We start from the raw sequence: 15,980 nt of genomic DNA on the forward strand, positions 1-15,980 counted from the left end.
ATTTGTGAATCTGAAGGCGTTTGAAGAGAAAGGGAGAGAGAAAATTTCCTTGCATAAAGAAAGAAAAAGAGTGGAAAAGAGAAGGAGAGAAAGCAGAATTCACCAACACCCGCACGGTCGACTCGAGGGGCTTATTCCGGCGGAGATGTCGCTCGAGAACCGGCGACGATCATTAAAAGTTTAAACGGCCTCTATTGAAGTGAGCGACGGCGGGATCCAACACTCGGTTCGAAATCCGCCGCGCCGGTTGCTTTGACTTCTCCAGCTCCCCTCTGTCAAGAAGGGGCGCGCAAAGGGAAATCCGAACCGCAGGAGAAAGATACTTGCTAAACGTCACTTGCTGGCATTTATACGGGCGTAGCATACAGTTCGACTACGTGGATGCTTGCGACACGTAGGCACGTTTCGAGCACGTTTCTCGATTCTCGACCTCTCAGTTATGGCGATGCACGATGATATTGACAGTCATGCACAGAGTATCGAATGCCCTTAATATATATGTAATACTTGGGAAGAAATACTGCTTTGAGAAAAATGGAATATCTATAACAAGCGTCTATCGATTGAATGGAAAAATGAGCCGAGCGAGAACGTTAATTAGCAACGTGAATCACGGTGAATTGACAAGCTTACGTGAAATATCGAATAATTATATAATAAGCGTCTAGCAGCTAACAGAGAAAAAAGTAAACTGACGTTATAAAAAATTTGTAATAAGAATACTTTGAAATAAGTATTATTTATTATTTCGAAGAAAAAATAGACCGAATGAGAGATAGAAGCCAATCAGCCACGTCACAAATTTCAGTTAGCGACAATAATTACGGCGATTATTAATGCATAATAATAATTGTTGCATCGATATCTTCGAGATATTAGTTATTTTTCGAACATGTATATAATTCATTATACGTAATAAATTAACGAGCCCACTGCGACATATTTGTCAAATATCTCCGATTGGTTTGAATTTAGTTGCAGTTGACTGTGCCGAACGGAAGGTGGAAGCTCCGATGAAGATAAATGTGCGAGATATTCTCAGCGAACTGACCGGTCAAGCTGTCGCCGCATTTCAACTCGTCGTAAAAGCTTTTGTTGGCCGAGCTACGACGGAGATCGGTATAAAGTATCTTCGAGAATCGAATCGACTTTGGTGTAACTATCCCAATGTTCGGGCATGAGATTGGCAAACTTTTGTTGACCAAGCAGCGATCAGAATAGAGTAACGATCTTCGAGATCCGACTACAATATGACTATCGGTATCTGAACCGTAAAGATTGTTTTGTCGACCCAGCAACGATCGGAATTTGGAAATAATAATCTTTGAAATTCGACTTAGATATAACTATCGGAGCTGCTGTCGATCAAGCAACGATAGAAAATCAGATGAAATGAATTTTTATACAATCATTTTTATATAATCAATTATTTTGAATCAAAAAGAAATATTTGTGTGTATGAGCGTACAGAGTGTCTAAAAAGATTAAGATTTATATGTTCGTATATTTATTAATATTTAAAAAAAAAGAATTTTTATAATTTCTTTGAAGATCTTCGAAATTTTCTTGATTTCCGTTGATTTCGATATAGCTGTCTGCGTGTTTCAATCGTGTAGATTTTTGTTGACCAAAAACGGAGACCGGAATAGAACGTCGAGTGTTCTCGATTTTCGAGAACCGAACTGAGTCGAGAGTAAACTCAGCAATCCGTCAAAGGATACGGCCAGGGAGTAATATCGTTTGCATTTGGTATCGTCGTCAAGATAACACGAATTGTACACATGTCCATAGATTGGAGCGTGGGAATTGATTTGTACTGCCAAGAACCGCGTGTTTGCTAAGATGGCAGTCGGTTCCTCGCAGCTAGGAAGATGAGAATACAGGCACTCCGCAGCAGCCGAGGGATATTTAGGCAAGTTCGGCTTGCCTTCGCAAACTCCGTTCGATCCTGCGGAGACGTCTATGCCCAGTGCGCCGCGTTAAGGATGCCCCAGGGCCAATTCTGACCATATATTAATCGCCATGTGACTTGCATGGTTATGATGGAGCCCCCGAAATCTCTCGATATTTTATCTTGAAAAAAAAATAATCAAACTTCAGAGAACTTATAAATGTTCTTTCGCATGATAATTATCATTTACCAGAATTTATGCAATATTAAATTATCATTGTTACATCATCACGAAAAATATTTTTAGAAAGAAGATATTTAGACGAGTATCTTCTTTATTTTGTTCTTAATGCATATGTGTTAATTAGTAAATATATCAAATTAAAGTGAAAATGGAGGCAAAATCCTAATGTAATGTTTCTGCAGCACTTTTTCGCGAGAGAGAAGAATGCAGGACGATTCCCGCAGGAGTAAACCGTTTGTTGACCGGGCGTCGTAAAATGCGCGATTTTATCGCGCGGCCTGCTCGCCGGCTCGTCTCCACCTCTTCGCGATTTATCATGACTCTCAACATTCGGAGGAAGACAATGGGGGCGCCTTTTCTCGTGCACACGCGCGCGCACACGCGCGATCGAACGGATGGCTATAAATTGTGAGCTTCTTATCGGCCCAACCGCCGACCGGCGACCTTAACGGCGCCGAAATCTATGGACGTCGGAAAGTTAGACGAGACCCAGTTTCCCGAAGTGATACGACCGTCGAAAGGAGAGCCCACCCCCAACCCCGTTATACGGTATTCCGTCTCCGTTCGCTATCGGCTCGCCTCTATCCACTTTATACGCTGTGTTTTCGAGCTCGTTATCTCGACGGGAAATATAACGCGATGCGCATTTCGGATCGCCGGGATTTAGGGCACGTTGTAAGCGCGAGTATCGCACGAATATTACATAATTATCGGGGATCTAAGTGACTTGATGAGAAATAATGATTGAGGCGTATTATTATAACAAATGAGCAGGAATGAGTGGAACACAAGATTTGTTGGATGCAGATATTCTTGCTTTTTTAATAATCAAAATTCAATCTTGCGATACACTTGCAATTCTTCTAACAAATTTTTCGTTTACCTTCTTGTACCAGCGACTTCGACGACTTTGCACCGACTGCGACTCCACCAGAACGGCGTTAGGGTCCAGTAGGAACTACTCGCGCTTCTCGCCCAGCCTTCTTCGGGGAACAGAAGGACCTGCGACATAAACGGTGAGTCGTTTGTTGAATATCTCATCCTTTTAGAATGCGTGCGTGATATTACGCTGAGAAAAAAAAAGTCCTACGATTGAACAAAATTGGCGATATCACTCTTGTTAAAAAAAAAATATATATATATATCAAGTTTAATGAATAAATTATGATGTTCGTCCGTATCGACCGTACTTTCGGTTGAACATATTTACTCAACAAAGCAGCTTTTGTTTCAATGTAGGATAATAGAACGTAGAACATAGAATTGATAGCAAGCTCGCTAGGAAGGCTATAGCATTCTCAAGAAAAGTAGATGGGATCGGAAAAAGGCTTCGTTGAGACTTTTCCGCGCCTTCGACGAGTTCGAGGTTTCCCGGGAAGATTTGTTGGAGCGAGATCCCTCGTGAAAGAAGGAGGACGCCTTCTCTTCGTATCCTCTGCGAAAAAAAAGAAAAACTCTCGACCTTCTCTACCCTTTGCCCTTCCCCCCGCCCCTCCCACCGGCAGTCTGGTTTCTGCCCTTCGTGTGGCTTTTCCAAACCTCAACTATGTGACCGAAATATTGAAACCGCGCCGAGCGCCGAAGAAGGAGAAGGCGTATCTTTCTCCCTCGCCTGTGCGGATCCCTAGCACGCGATGCAGACATCCGTCATCCCGAGGATTTTCTATACCGCGAACGTGGATAAATTGCTCTTTAATCGGTACACATCTCTCACGGGAACCGTGCAAGATCGTTGTTGTTCTTCTCTCGCTTGACAGTTTGACAGCGGAAACGCAACGGATGGGTTGCGAGAAATTTTGCTTGTCCGGTTTTACATCGACACAATTGTCAATCTCTCCCAGGCCTTATCGATTTTATCGATTGCGCGAGATATTTTAATCTAAAAAAAAAAAATCAAATACGCGAGTAAAAGTTATTTTGCAGCTATAAATGGGTCTATTTGCTCGCCGATTAATATTCGTCCATAACAATCAATTTTTTTATTTTTATATTTTATCATTTTTGCGTTTAAGCAAAAAGAATTGAAAATTGATTATACAACCGAAATGCGTGGGGACTATAAATATTGCATGACATTTTCATCGTCCGCCGATTTAATAACGGCGCGGTTTGCAAAAAATGTTTAAAAATAACATAGTTATTCCAAACAGCTCTTTATAGATAATTCATAAAACAAATATTATTCGCGAAAATGACGCGAAATTCCGCTATTCTGTTACAAGTCCAACAATATTACGTACCGAAGCAAATATTTCGCTTTATCAACATAAACCATTTCCCTTCTTCATTACTATTTCAACGTCTGTAAAGCTCTCTTGGCAACGGTTTCGCCGGCACCCCAGATATTTCGCGATAACCGTGCATTTCCGTCGAAATTACGATACGTCGTAAATTTTCATCCGTCAGCAGGAATGCGCTTTCTTCCCCTCCCCCCGAGTTATGAGTGAGATGCGAAAAGAGAAACACACGGTGGAGTTGAGAAGAAGGATTCGAAGGACTGCTCTCGAATCTTTATCTATCTATCTTTCTCTCTCTCTCTCTCTCTCTCTCTCTCTCTCTCTCTCTCTCTCTCGTGTGTGTGTGTGTTACCGCAAGATAGCTCGTTGCCAAAACTTCTTGATTCGCCGTTGCGGAACAGTGGAACAGTCGGCGAGGACAATTTACCCCCCGAGGCAATGAGGAGGGGAGGGAAGCGCGATTTTATCGGATCCTGCGGAATTGCATTCCAGCCACGTAAACGGGAATATCGAGATCCAGACGAAACCTTCACCTCGCCCCTCCGTTCTTCATTTCGGTACGAGTCGAGAGTGACGCAACAAATTCGCGATTAATGTCCTTTCTGTTCTTTTTTTCTGCCTTTTTTTATTTTCATTCTCGTTTCCAATAATAGTCAATCGCGCGCGAATTGTGTTCGACGATGCTCGGACCTATATTAGACTTTTATCATCGAATTCGCCGATCTAGGACAACGTTATGCACGAATGATTTAATTTTCCTAGTATTTTTCGATACATTAAATTTCACTCGTTAAATTAGTTTTCGCCGCACTATTTCAGAAGTATGCGTGGCTTCTTTTTAGATTTTTTTTCTCGACTGACTTAACTTAAATAAATTTTAATGCACATGGGTTTTAACAGCATAAAATGCTGTAATTTTTTTTTTTTTTTTTATTGATCCAGGTCTCTATATGTGTATAATGTAACTCGGTTTAAAAAATTTCTTGGTTAACTAAATGAAACCCCGTAATTGTTTTATCCGTGTAATTGCCAGCTGAAAAAATATGCATTTTAATTTCTAGCTCGGCTTAAATAAATGACCGTAATGCATACAATACATCGTATTGGTGTTTCATAGGCATTAATATATTAAAAATTCATCGTTTCATATTGCCGGTCATTTTCCAAACTATTTGTAGTTTAATTTAGTTTTACATAATATTGTACGCTATAGCGCGATCGCACAACGTAATCGAACACGGCTCTGCAACGCGGAAAATCTATCCCGCGGCCATAAAGTATGTATAAAGCTGGAAATGCAATTCGCGATCTTCGTCGAACCGGCGCGTACGTTCGCTCGCTTGCCGATCAAACTCGCATGATTACATTCGCGTTTCGCGGTGTCGATTCTACTGTTCCCTCTCTCTCTCTCTCTCTCTCTCTTTCTCCCCCCCCCCTTTTTCTCTCTATCAATACCGCAGTTACTAATCGAACGTGTACCACAGCCAAGTCTGCTGGCCTTTAATAATGTTTCGCGAATCATCGAGTCGCATTATGAAGTAGCGCCGTTCGCTTTTCCAATCCAGTCAGCGGAATTTGTATTATTTAGTATTTTATACTGCGGTATTATATAGCGCTCGCGGAACTGATTCCCATATTATGATGCTTACGGTTTGCCCCGATCGTTACAACGCGGTCTTTTGTTCTATAACGTATTACAGTCCGCTGTATGTATAATTTTGCTATTTTACATACAATTATTTTATTCCGCTCAAATATATTCATTCGTTGATATTTCACTCATCGTCATTATTAACATGCAAATACATTGTCATTATTAACATGCAAATATTACAGTACGCTTGCGAATTGACGCGACCCGCTTTCGACGTAAGCGGCTCATAATTTATCTCGCGGAGAAAACTTTTTAAAGTAGTTAAATAGTAATTGAAAGCCCCGGAGAGCTACAAAAAGCGCAGAGTCAACGTAGATTACTTCAGGCTCCTCCCGAGACAGATATATCGAGGTATCGACCGGAAACTGATTAGAGCTCAGCTCGGTTCCAACTTTGACTGAAAATGTTTCGAGGCAGCAATTACGTGTATTGCCTCGGAGAGTATTGAATCGGGCTTTAACGCGTCAATATCCGCCTTTTCGCTACTTTTAATAAGCAAGGATCACGCGCAAATCTCGCAATTTCCGCTTTCAATTCGCTCGAGCGCGGGCGAATCGTACGGACGGCAGAGTAAAGTAAAATAAAAGCAAACGACCGTACGAAGTATAATAAAAAGAAGCGACCACGCGGCTGGCTAAGGGCTGCGGATAAGATCGGAATACAAACAGCCGAAAGGACACAGGGCGAAATTTTGGTCGGAACTTTCCGCACACTTCTCTCCCGTCTATTTTTCTTTCCGGTCCCCTTTTTTCCGCCCTGCTTCTGTAATTTTCGCCTGTGTGTATTTTGTAGTTTCAGCGCGACGCACGTGTTTAGCTTCACAATTGCAAGGCTGTTTAGAAATTCTTTTTCCAGATAAGTTAATAAACGCGAAATATTATATTTGCATTAGAAAAAAAGAGAACGGAAATTTTATTTCGTACAATACTCGTTAATTCGCGTTTAAGACACAATAGTAACGCTTCGTGTATTATCAGGTGTCGCGATTACGGGAACATGTTAACCATGCTTGCGATTCTCCCTTTCTCTTCTGCGGAAGGACAATCGAACAAATTGGACCAATTCTCGCGGCTCGGAAACGGTCAGAAAGCAGTCACGGGCTTGTGTAATGGCTGCCCTTTCCTGTCGAACATGCAAATTTATCGGCGTTTAAACACCGAAACGCCCGGAGGTAGTCAATTTGTCCATTAACGGTTCCAATTGGCCGTCGTGGTTATAGTTTCGCCGCGAAAAAGAGAAATTTTTTTCTTCCTGTCCCCACCATTTTCATCGCAAGGATAACTGTCGCATAATAATTGCGTTTAACGCGTGAGATGAAGCGAAGAATAAATTTGACTTAATTAGCGAAAGAAAATTAATTAGTAATGGCACCGAGATATAATAAGTCGGTCTGATATTAAATTTAGCCACTCGAACCCGGCATCCCGGATATCAAGAACTCTTTCGCGCGCAAGACGTCGCAATTCCCCGATGTTCCTGCAATTAAAGTTGAGAAAATTAAGTTCTACAAATTTAATTTTCTCAGTTCTAAGATTAATTCTGCCGAGTCGTCGAAAAAGTGGGTTAGACCGCTGTTGCACTCGAATCGTTTGATTAATCTCGTTTTCGCGGGTCCGCGGTTGCGCGATTGTCGTCGCATTTGTCGCGATAAACGAGGAAACGGAGTGCCGACAATCGTCTTCGACATTGCACGCCGCGCGAATCGCCGCCACTCGCGTTTACACCGACCTGAATATTGTTGATTGAATAAGTGGATCTCACGCGTGACTGCCGTCGTCACCACGAACGACTTCCTCTCTCGTTTTCTCTCCGCCACTTTTTCTCTCTCTCTCTCTCTTCCCATCTCGGTTTCTCTCTTTGGTAATTTACCCCCCACTGAAATTACCGCGAGCAACGGAATTTCGTAACGGCTCCTTCCTCTCCACGAACAGTCGCACCCGTCATCTATTTCCTTGTTCCACTTCCGCGTGTCGCAAAGCACGCTTAATTACACCGAGTCGGAAACGTTATTAACGCTCATTAGAATTTTGCACGATTGATTTTCCGCGCTGTTTATAAATTTCCTGAAGAAATAACGCGTGCACCGCGCGAGCAATTGATAAAATATTTGACGCAATCAGGTCATATTTGGAGTTCCATTATCGAACAAACGAGCTTTGTTGGCGACGAAATTAAGAGCAGCTTCAGGAGAAGAGGCGTAATAAATTAATAAATTAATAATAATTAAACTGCAGTAAAATGCAATGTTTTGTTCAACGTAAAATTTTGTTTAAGGACAAGAGAGGAACATTTTAACATATTGTTAAGTTATAAATGAACTTTGAATGAAGAAAAATCTCAAAATTTGATATTCCAATTAACAATTTATTCCACTTCATTTCTTTTCTCTTGTTTATTGTTGAATATACTTAAACGCATATGTTCCAATTATTAATATATTTATCATGTTATTAATGTCATATTTTCTCGGGCAATGTATTTGTAAAACAACCCGGTTAATACAAAAGCTTGGCAGTTCCATTATTGGTGCGTACTAGATATTGTCGACACGATGTCCATTATTGGCACTAGATATTGTCGACCTAATATCAATTTGTGCTAGAGCTATCAAGTGTCAAAGGTATCGCGCGAATGCAGCCAACGGCAGCTTTATCGCGCATGGTTCACTGCCATCGTATCGTGCCCGCCTTAATTTTGGAAAATCCGGTTCGAACGCACAAGCGGCGGCGTAACCGCTGAAGCGTGGCTACAGTTCGCAAGCGAGGCGAGGGTATCGCCGTGAACGATAGCCTGCGTTTCGCCAGTCGTGCGACCGTGTTGGCCGCGCGTTGCGCATAGGGGATGCCGGTTTACCCGATAATCCGGTAGTCCGGTCCATTGCCCCGCCATAATCCCGTCCCGCGTCCGCCACGCTGCGACATCCCTCCGCTCGCGACAATAGCTGTACAGGCATTTCTTTGCGGCAGCGTCTCTCAAATCGAAATTACCGCGATCGATTCGCGAACAGCTTGAAATCGCGGTTCACCTCCGTTGGAAGAAAATTATATTGCGAAATTTGATAACATTGACAACGCGTCGCTTGAGCTGATTGATATTTGTTATCGTGAGCGAAGCTTGATTACATTTTTATTTCTCGATAACGTTGATTGCCGAGCAGTGGAGAATATAAATTAGCGGGCAAGAAGTTTGCGCCGATTGTCCGCAGTTATCAAGAGAGTGAACGCACAGTGATCTCGTGTTCAGTCCCGGGGTAATGGACTGTGGACATAAAATCGATGAGCTGACGATAAACGTCATTGTCCTTCGAGGAGCGATTCGACGGAATGGCATCGTTGTTCGATGTATCGCGATGCGACGCGCCGTGGCGCCGATTCGGTCCATCTGCTTGTCAGAATGAAGTATCGGACAGCTTTCTCCGTGACTAGGCGAATTACGCCGGCCACCTAAATTCCGTCTGGGATTAGCGAATTGCGAGCGCGGTGCGCGCTACTGCTCGTACATCTGCATCAAGTCGCCCGAGAAGCTGGAGCCTAATGATTAACCCGGTAAGCTGTCGGGAGAAATCAGTCACACGTAAAGACGTACATTTACGACCTTCCTACGAGTTGATCCAATTATATTAATCACATTGCATTGCGAACACTTGACATCTTTTTGCATTGTGCGCGGAAATCAAACCAGAGTAAGCAAGTCGCGAATATCGTGCATTTTATTTATTTATTAGTTCGGTTTTTCAAATATAACAGACATCCATCGATATTCCGCAAAATAAATATGTTGCGGAATATTAAATGGCTTTTGCACAATTGCTTCAATCCTTTAATGGTATTTATTTATTTCTATTATTAGGCAAAACTGTTTTGATGTCGACGAATTATGATAATTTCGCAGTGATTCCAATTGTTTAATCCACAACGGAGAATAGTGTATATTTTGCAAACGACATGTCGCTTTTGCATCGAGTCCCATTAATTAGGGGGCACGATTAACGTATTAACGCAATTACTCGGTTCGTTACACTGCCATATATGCATCGCTGTGCGCGTCGCTAAATTTGTTCAACCTATTTCCGCGCTCTCGTCGAAATTCAGCGTCGTGTATTAGGTAGTTATTACGTATGCCATGCACACGCGATATCATTTATTCATTTCAGTTATTATAGCACCACTCAGCACCATTATCGATAACGCCCAGGGTAACCATATCACACTTACTTAATTCTATATACCTATATATTGCAAAGTATCTAAATAACTATCACTGCAATACATACAAGTGGACTTGAAAAGAATTAAATTTGCATCGACATTTTTTTATCGGTGAACGGTGCATTTTACTATTATTGATTAAAGCATTTAATCGAGCTTAACAAAATTAATCGATTAAGAAAATTGAAAAAGAATTTAAAAAAAAAGGAATTAATATATTTTTATCTTTTTTAATTACTCTTATTCTTATATCTTTTTTAATTATCTTTTTTAATTTTTAAATAAAGTAGTTAGATATTTTGTAAAAGAACTTCTCCCGGCGTTACAATTTTACGTAATTAAAAGTGTACATTTGAAGTCGGATTGAAGTGCAAAGATTGATGGATCGTACGACGAGAAAGTGAATCGGGAAATCCTCAGCGCTCCTCTAAAACCCCCATGTGAATGCGGTCGACGAATCTCGAATCGCGACTACATCGTGAATACAGAGACCGGTGAAACCCGCATCAATATATCGTCCGTGCGGTGTCCAAGCATCCATAGGACATCTGATATCGCACTTGCCGTGATTCGCCCGCCTCGTAATTCGACGCAAACGATAGATGTTCCCCTTCTAGATGTTACAAACAACCGTGACGTTGACGAAGCATGCAAAGTGTGCAGATGAGAGGCATTATCGATTAGAAATATACATTGGTGAATCATAGAAATTTTGTCTTTGCAACAATTCAGCAATGACGTGTAATAAAATATAAATTAATATTTTTAGCGTGATTAATACATCAAGTAGACGAGTGTAAAATCGAGGAATCTTGAAATCCACGTAGCGCGATCTCAGAGATTGATGAAATTTATAATAAATTACAAGCTTTGCTTTTTAATATAAAAAAGTGAATCTAATTTTCTGAAATTTGTAAAAAAAGCAAATATTACATTGAATCGAGCTCTGTAATTATAGTACACGAATGTATATAGTAATTACGGATGCCAATATTAGCTTCAGCCTCAAAGAGGAGATCCAGCCAACTAATCCTTTGATACCTTTCGTCAGCTTCGATCAATCGCGTCCATCAATATTACGCAAAGCCAGCGCAAATGCAACCAGATCGAGAGCGAGAGGTCCATTTGTCGAGGTATGCTGTCTCCGGAGAACGGAATAATCCGCAAGATGTAATCAAGAGAGAGTGAGAGAAACACCACGCAATCATGATTACCAATGTCGAGTTGAGTTTGCAGTTCAGAGGTGTGTGTCAGCGGTTCGAATTACGCTCGTCTGTGTGAGCACGTCGCGATAGACATGCGAAGATCGTCGCGTCACTTAGCGAGATCATGCGACGACGACTCCGGCAAGTTTCGGCGCGGACGTGCCGGGCCGGCGACGATGTCGAATGCATGCAAATAACGTCAGTGCGCTGCCGACAAAGGCGAATATGATATTCCACCTGCGCCAACTAAGCCCTACCACCTGTACCGAGCTTCTCTGGAACACGCATCTACTTGGCGACATTGTGATTCGAGTCTTACTAAGAAATTAACCAAAGTGCGAAACAACAATAGAAACTTCGGTATACTACGTGCCGCTTTATGTATCCGTTGTAAATGAATTTACGAACTTGGATGGTTAAGATCGCGCCAGAAATATGCGAGTTAATAAAAGATATCACGCCAGCTTCTCTGGTGAATTCTATACAAATTGTAAGTTATACATTTTGAAGAAAAATTCTAAAAAATTTACGAGATATTTTTCGTTAAATTATTATTTTTTACATAAAAATTCTGAAATATCTTCTTTTGCTCAGTTTGAAAAAGTATTGATGCTAGTCGAACTGCTAATAAATATAGAAACGTGATGCTAAATTATGATCGGTCAATAAATCGACGGTAATAAATTAATTCTGAGGAAAGAATAAACGGATAGTCGATCGATGCATAAAAAAAAAAGAGAGAGCTTTTTACAAGAGACTATACTCACATTTCCGTGTATCTTATGGCCGTCTCAATGCGGATTACGCTGCTTCGGTGTTATCCGGCGCGCTCTTCGGGGTTTTATCGGCCGTTTCGTTTTGTTCTTTTTCCCGTGCAGGCAGGTGACTCGCGCCTCGAAGACAAAGTGCCGAGGGAATTTTCCGGGTTAGCCCCGTTCGGGAAAAAGGCCAGCGGAACGACACGGTGCGGGCGAGCGACGCGCGGCCGATAAATATATATCAAGATTAAATCCGGCTTTCCGCAGAAATCCGAGAAATCGCGCTACGTCGATCCAGACCGCGTATCTTACACCCGTATCTTAGTGTGGCACCTAATTAAACACTCTACGCAAACAGGAAATGCACGGCAGGTGTGAGTGTTTGTGAAAAATATCGTTAGTTTATCTTGGAGAATAAGATATATGTATGTCATCGTAAAAAATGGTCGCAATTTTGGAAATGTTAAAAAATTACATTTTATTTCCACAGCGCATATATTCAGCGATTTTTAAATTTATAAAAACTCGTCATATTGCTTAATGCACCTCGAAATTCGGAAAAATGAAGAAAATTTGAGGGACGCTGAAACAGACCGATATCAAGCGCGCTAATCTTCCACAGCGGCGAAATCGCTGACTCTAAATTAACTTCTCGTTGCTAGCTTATCGGTGAAATGACAAGGGAAACGCAGCCCGCATCCCGCTGGAGTACGCTTTATCGGCTTTCCAAATCGGTCTCCCTCGATTTAATGCACTCTACGGACTATAGACATGCCGGCAAGCTACTTTCGAGTAATTCCCTCTCTCTCTCTCTCTCTCTCTCTCTATCTCTCTCCCTCTTGTTCTCCCCCATCTCTCTCTCCCTTTCGCTCAATCGAAAGTGGCTTCCTGACAGAAATCCGAAGATTTCCATGGCATCGATTTCAATCAATCCCGTTGCCACCACCCTGCCTTGCTTCCCATTCTCTTTTCCGGACTCCCCCACCAAGTATCCCATTTACCTTGAGAAATTACCGTTTCCCAGGCGCTCATTTGCGCCGGCTGAATTTACCCTCGCCTAGTGCTTATCGCGAATGCAACAGAGATACGGCTAGCGCGCGCTATGGAATCGACAATAGCGTTTCATTAATGAAACGCTTTGTAGAAGTCTCCGTTAATTGAACCGCACTGATATTAATGCGGCTCTTTGCCGTTACTCTCAGCTCTGCCCATTCATAATGTTCGTTCCCGTTACTTTTGCATGTAATTAAAAACCAGTTTACCGAACAGTAGCCTCTTATAATCTGCGAATAATTAGAACTGCGAATCAAATAAAACTTCATTATTTCCCTTTTAAATCTGGGAATAATTGGGAGCTAAGTAATCTGAGCGATCTCTTAAAATGCAAAAATAAGAATCTCGGATTTTTCGTACCATTCATTCAACAGTTTAATTTATTTTCATAATAATTCTAATAATTTCTGATAGATAAAACAAACAATTAAAATTGTTCTTGTGTGATTTGTGTGAGTATTGAAACATTTTAACAAGATATCTGAATAGTGACGAATTAATTTTAAACGATTTATGTCGTCCGAGAAAATTATATCTATGCATAGTCTGAACTCTCAATAGTTTATGAACTTCCACGGAATGATGATATACACCAGGTTTACACACACACACATACACACACACACACACGTTGTCGCGACAACTTTTTTTGCAAAAGCGGCAAAGCACGTCCGTTAATCGGCGAAAAAGCACGTCGCGGTGCAATTAAGCGTGGCGCGTAGTGTACTGCCGTTGCATCCACTCGTTATCTGTGAAATTTGCGCTTTGGTCGTGCACTCGGTCGAGTTTAATGACCTATTAAAACTGTAGTTTACCTAATCGAGTTTGCTCTGCATTTCCATCTCGATATCGGCTGACTATGTCGAATATCAACTTCTTGCATCCGTGTTCAGAGAAAACAAGAAAAATTATCACTTTCGACTTGATAAAATAAAGTACGAAAGCTCTGTAAATACATGTGATTATCGATCGATTCATATTTCATAAAATCTGAACGACTTTTTTCTGAACGACTGTAGATAGAATTATAATTTGAACGTAAAATGATCGACGTTTGCACGCTTGATCATTAGATTCCTTTGAACTCACCCTCTACTTTGTACGCGAACCTTGATAAGATAACAGACATAAATTGTCAGCCCTAGCTCTCGCAGGCTGTCATGCGACGCCTTCACATGCTTGCTTTCTGCATACGAGGCACACTCGATGGTACCTCGTAAATTAAAGAGCACAATGGCCGACGTGAAAACGTCGCGGTCCCTCTTCAAACTGGAAACCTGAGGATAAAACGTGAGGATGATCGAGATGGCTAGCGAGAGATGACAGAAAACAAAGGAAGATAGATCGGTGTCTGAGACACACCACGATAAATAGAAGATGCAGCACAGCATTAAAATTGATTTAAAAGAATGTTCAATCACCGCATGTTATGGCATATAAAGTTATTTTTATAGTTTTGAATAAAGTAACTAATTTTTTAAAATATGTTAAACAGTTGAAGCATTTGCAAGAAATGTTTAAAAAGTTATGTCTGTTTCTTATTGTTAGTTCATTTGAATTCACGTTGCATTACGCGCAAAAAGAGGGAAGGGGGTTGAGTGCGGCTAGAGAGACTTAAACAAGAGAGGCTCGTTAGAAACAAGTGGCGCCGATTAAAAACGCCGACCTCGCTTTTCCCGTGATACATCGACGAACACACGATGATGCTTTCTTTCAGCTTGCGTTTTTCTTTTTCCACTTCTTTGTTTTTAGATCCTTATCCGTTTTTTCCTCTGTGCAGTGTTATCTTTTATCATCATGCTTCGATTTTGAAGATACCATAAAAGATTTTTTTACTTTATAAAATAGTTTATGTTGAAGGAAGAATTTTAAATTATGATGGAAAGACAATAACGTTTAAATTTCAAATCAAACAGTTTATCTGAAAAAACGTACGTAAAAAAGGTGAAATATTTTTGTTGCAGAAAATTTCAATACGAAGAAATATTTTTTCAAACGAGAAATAATATTTAATTGTATAAATTCTTTCCTATATTTTTTCAGATTAATTTATTATTTGAAAGCATCGAATAATTTCGATTTTGTGTGCCTCCGAAGCTCTATAAAGATGACATACTAACCCCGAGTGGTTTTGCATTATCGGCTTTCCTTATTGCCTAATAATATCTGATAATAACATGCAGTTACTCGCGTGCGACGAAGTACTTGCACGCGCGCGCATGGCGCTACTTTCCCCCGACGCATTTTGCATAATTCGAGTGGAGAAGTGGAATCCGCAGCGTGGCAGAAAAGCGTGCGGCATATAGAACGTTTTGATTAAGGCTAACGATATATTCGCCAGTGTAGCAGCATAATAACGTAATATGTAATAATATTAAAGCGTATGCGAGCGTATGTCGCGCGAGATTGCCTGACATCTTGCCTTTGCCCTTGGGAAATGGCACGGGGTACAGTAGATCCCACGCGATTAATGCCGTAACTCTCGTCGTATTAAATCTGCAGTATTAAAACTAGGTATATCAACTTCAAATTTACTAATTTGTTTTCGACAAGAAAACTTGATGATGGATCTCTTCAACTACACTTGGTTCTTCCGATCCAGAAGTTTGTAAAATTTTTAATTTTAGAATCACGAAGTTTTAGAATCGCGCAAATAAATGTGTAATATAACTTTTAGGATTAAAATAACGCTATATGTATAATTTTCTTATAAATTCAGAAACTTGTGAC

General features: G+C 41.0%; 2 protein-coding genes across 3 annotated transcripts in view; one reads left to right on the top strand and one right to left on the bottom strand.

The window, feature by feature from the left end:
- The window catches only part of LOC105668201 (uncharacterized), a 71,405-nt gene that overhangs the window by 40,339 nt on the left and 15,086 nt on the right, over positions 1-15,980 (bottom strand). For both annotated transcript variants that reach the window (XM_067359138.1, XM_067359136.1), the window contains exon 3: positions 3,019-3,137. In XM_067359138.1, coding sequence (XP_067215239.1) covers positions 3,019-3,137 — 119 coding nt within the window. The remainder of the gene's footprint in view (positions 1-3,018; positions 3,138-15,980) is intronic.
- LOC105670189 (UPAR/Ly6 domain-containing protein crok) overlaps positions 1-15,980 on the top strand; it is a 123,926-nt gene that overhangs the window by 33,282 nt on the left and 74,664 nt on the right. The window contains exon 2 of the mRNA XM_067359141.1: positions 3,032-3,151. The gene's annotated coding sequence lies outside the window, so the exon portion shown is untranslated. The remainder of the gene's footprint in view (positions 1-3,031; positions 3,152-15,980) is intronic.

The sequence above is a fragment of the Linepithema humile genome, chromosome 7, assembly GCF_040581485.1.
Source record: "Linepithema humile isolate Giens D197 chromosome 7, Lhum_UNIL_v1.0, whole genome shotgun sequence".
Classification (NCBI taxonomy): Eukaryota; Metazoa; Arthropoda; class Insecta; order Hymenoptera; family Formicidae; genus Linepithema; species Linepithema humile.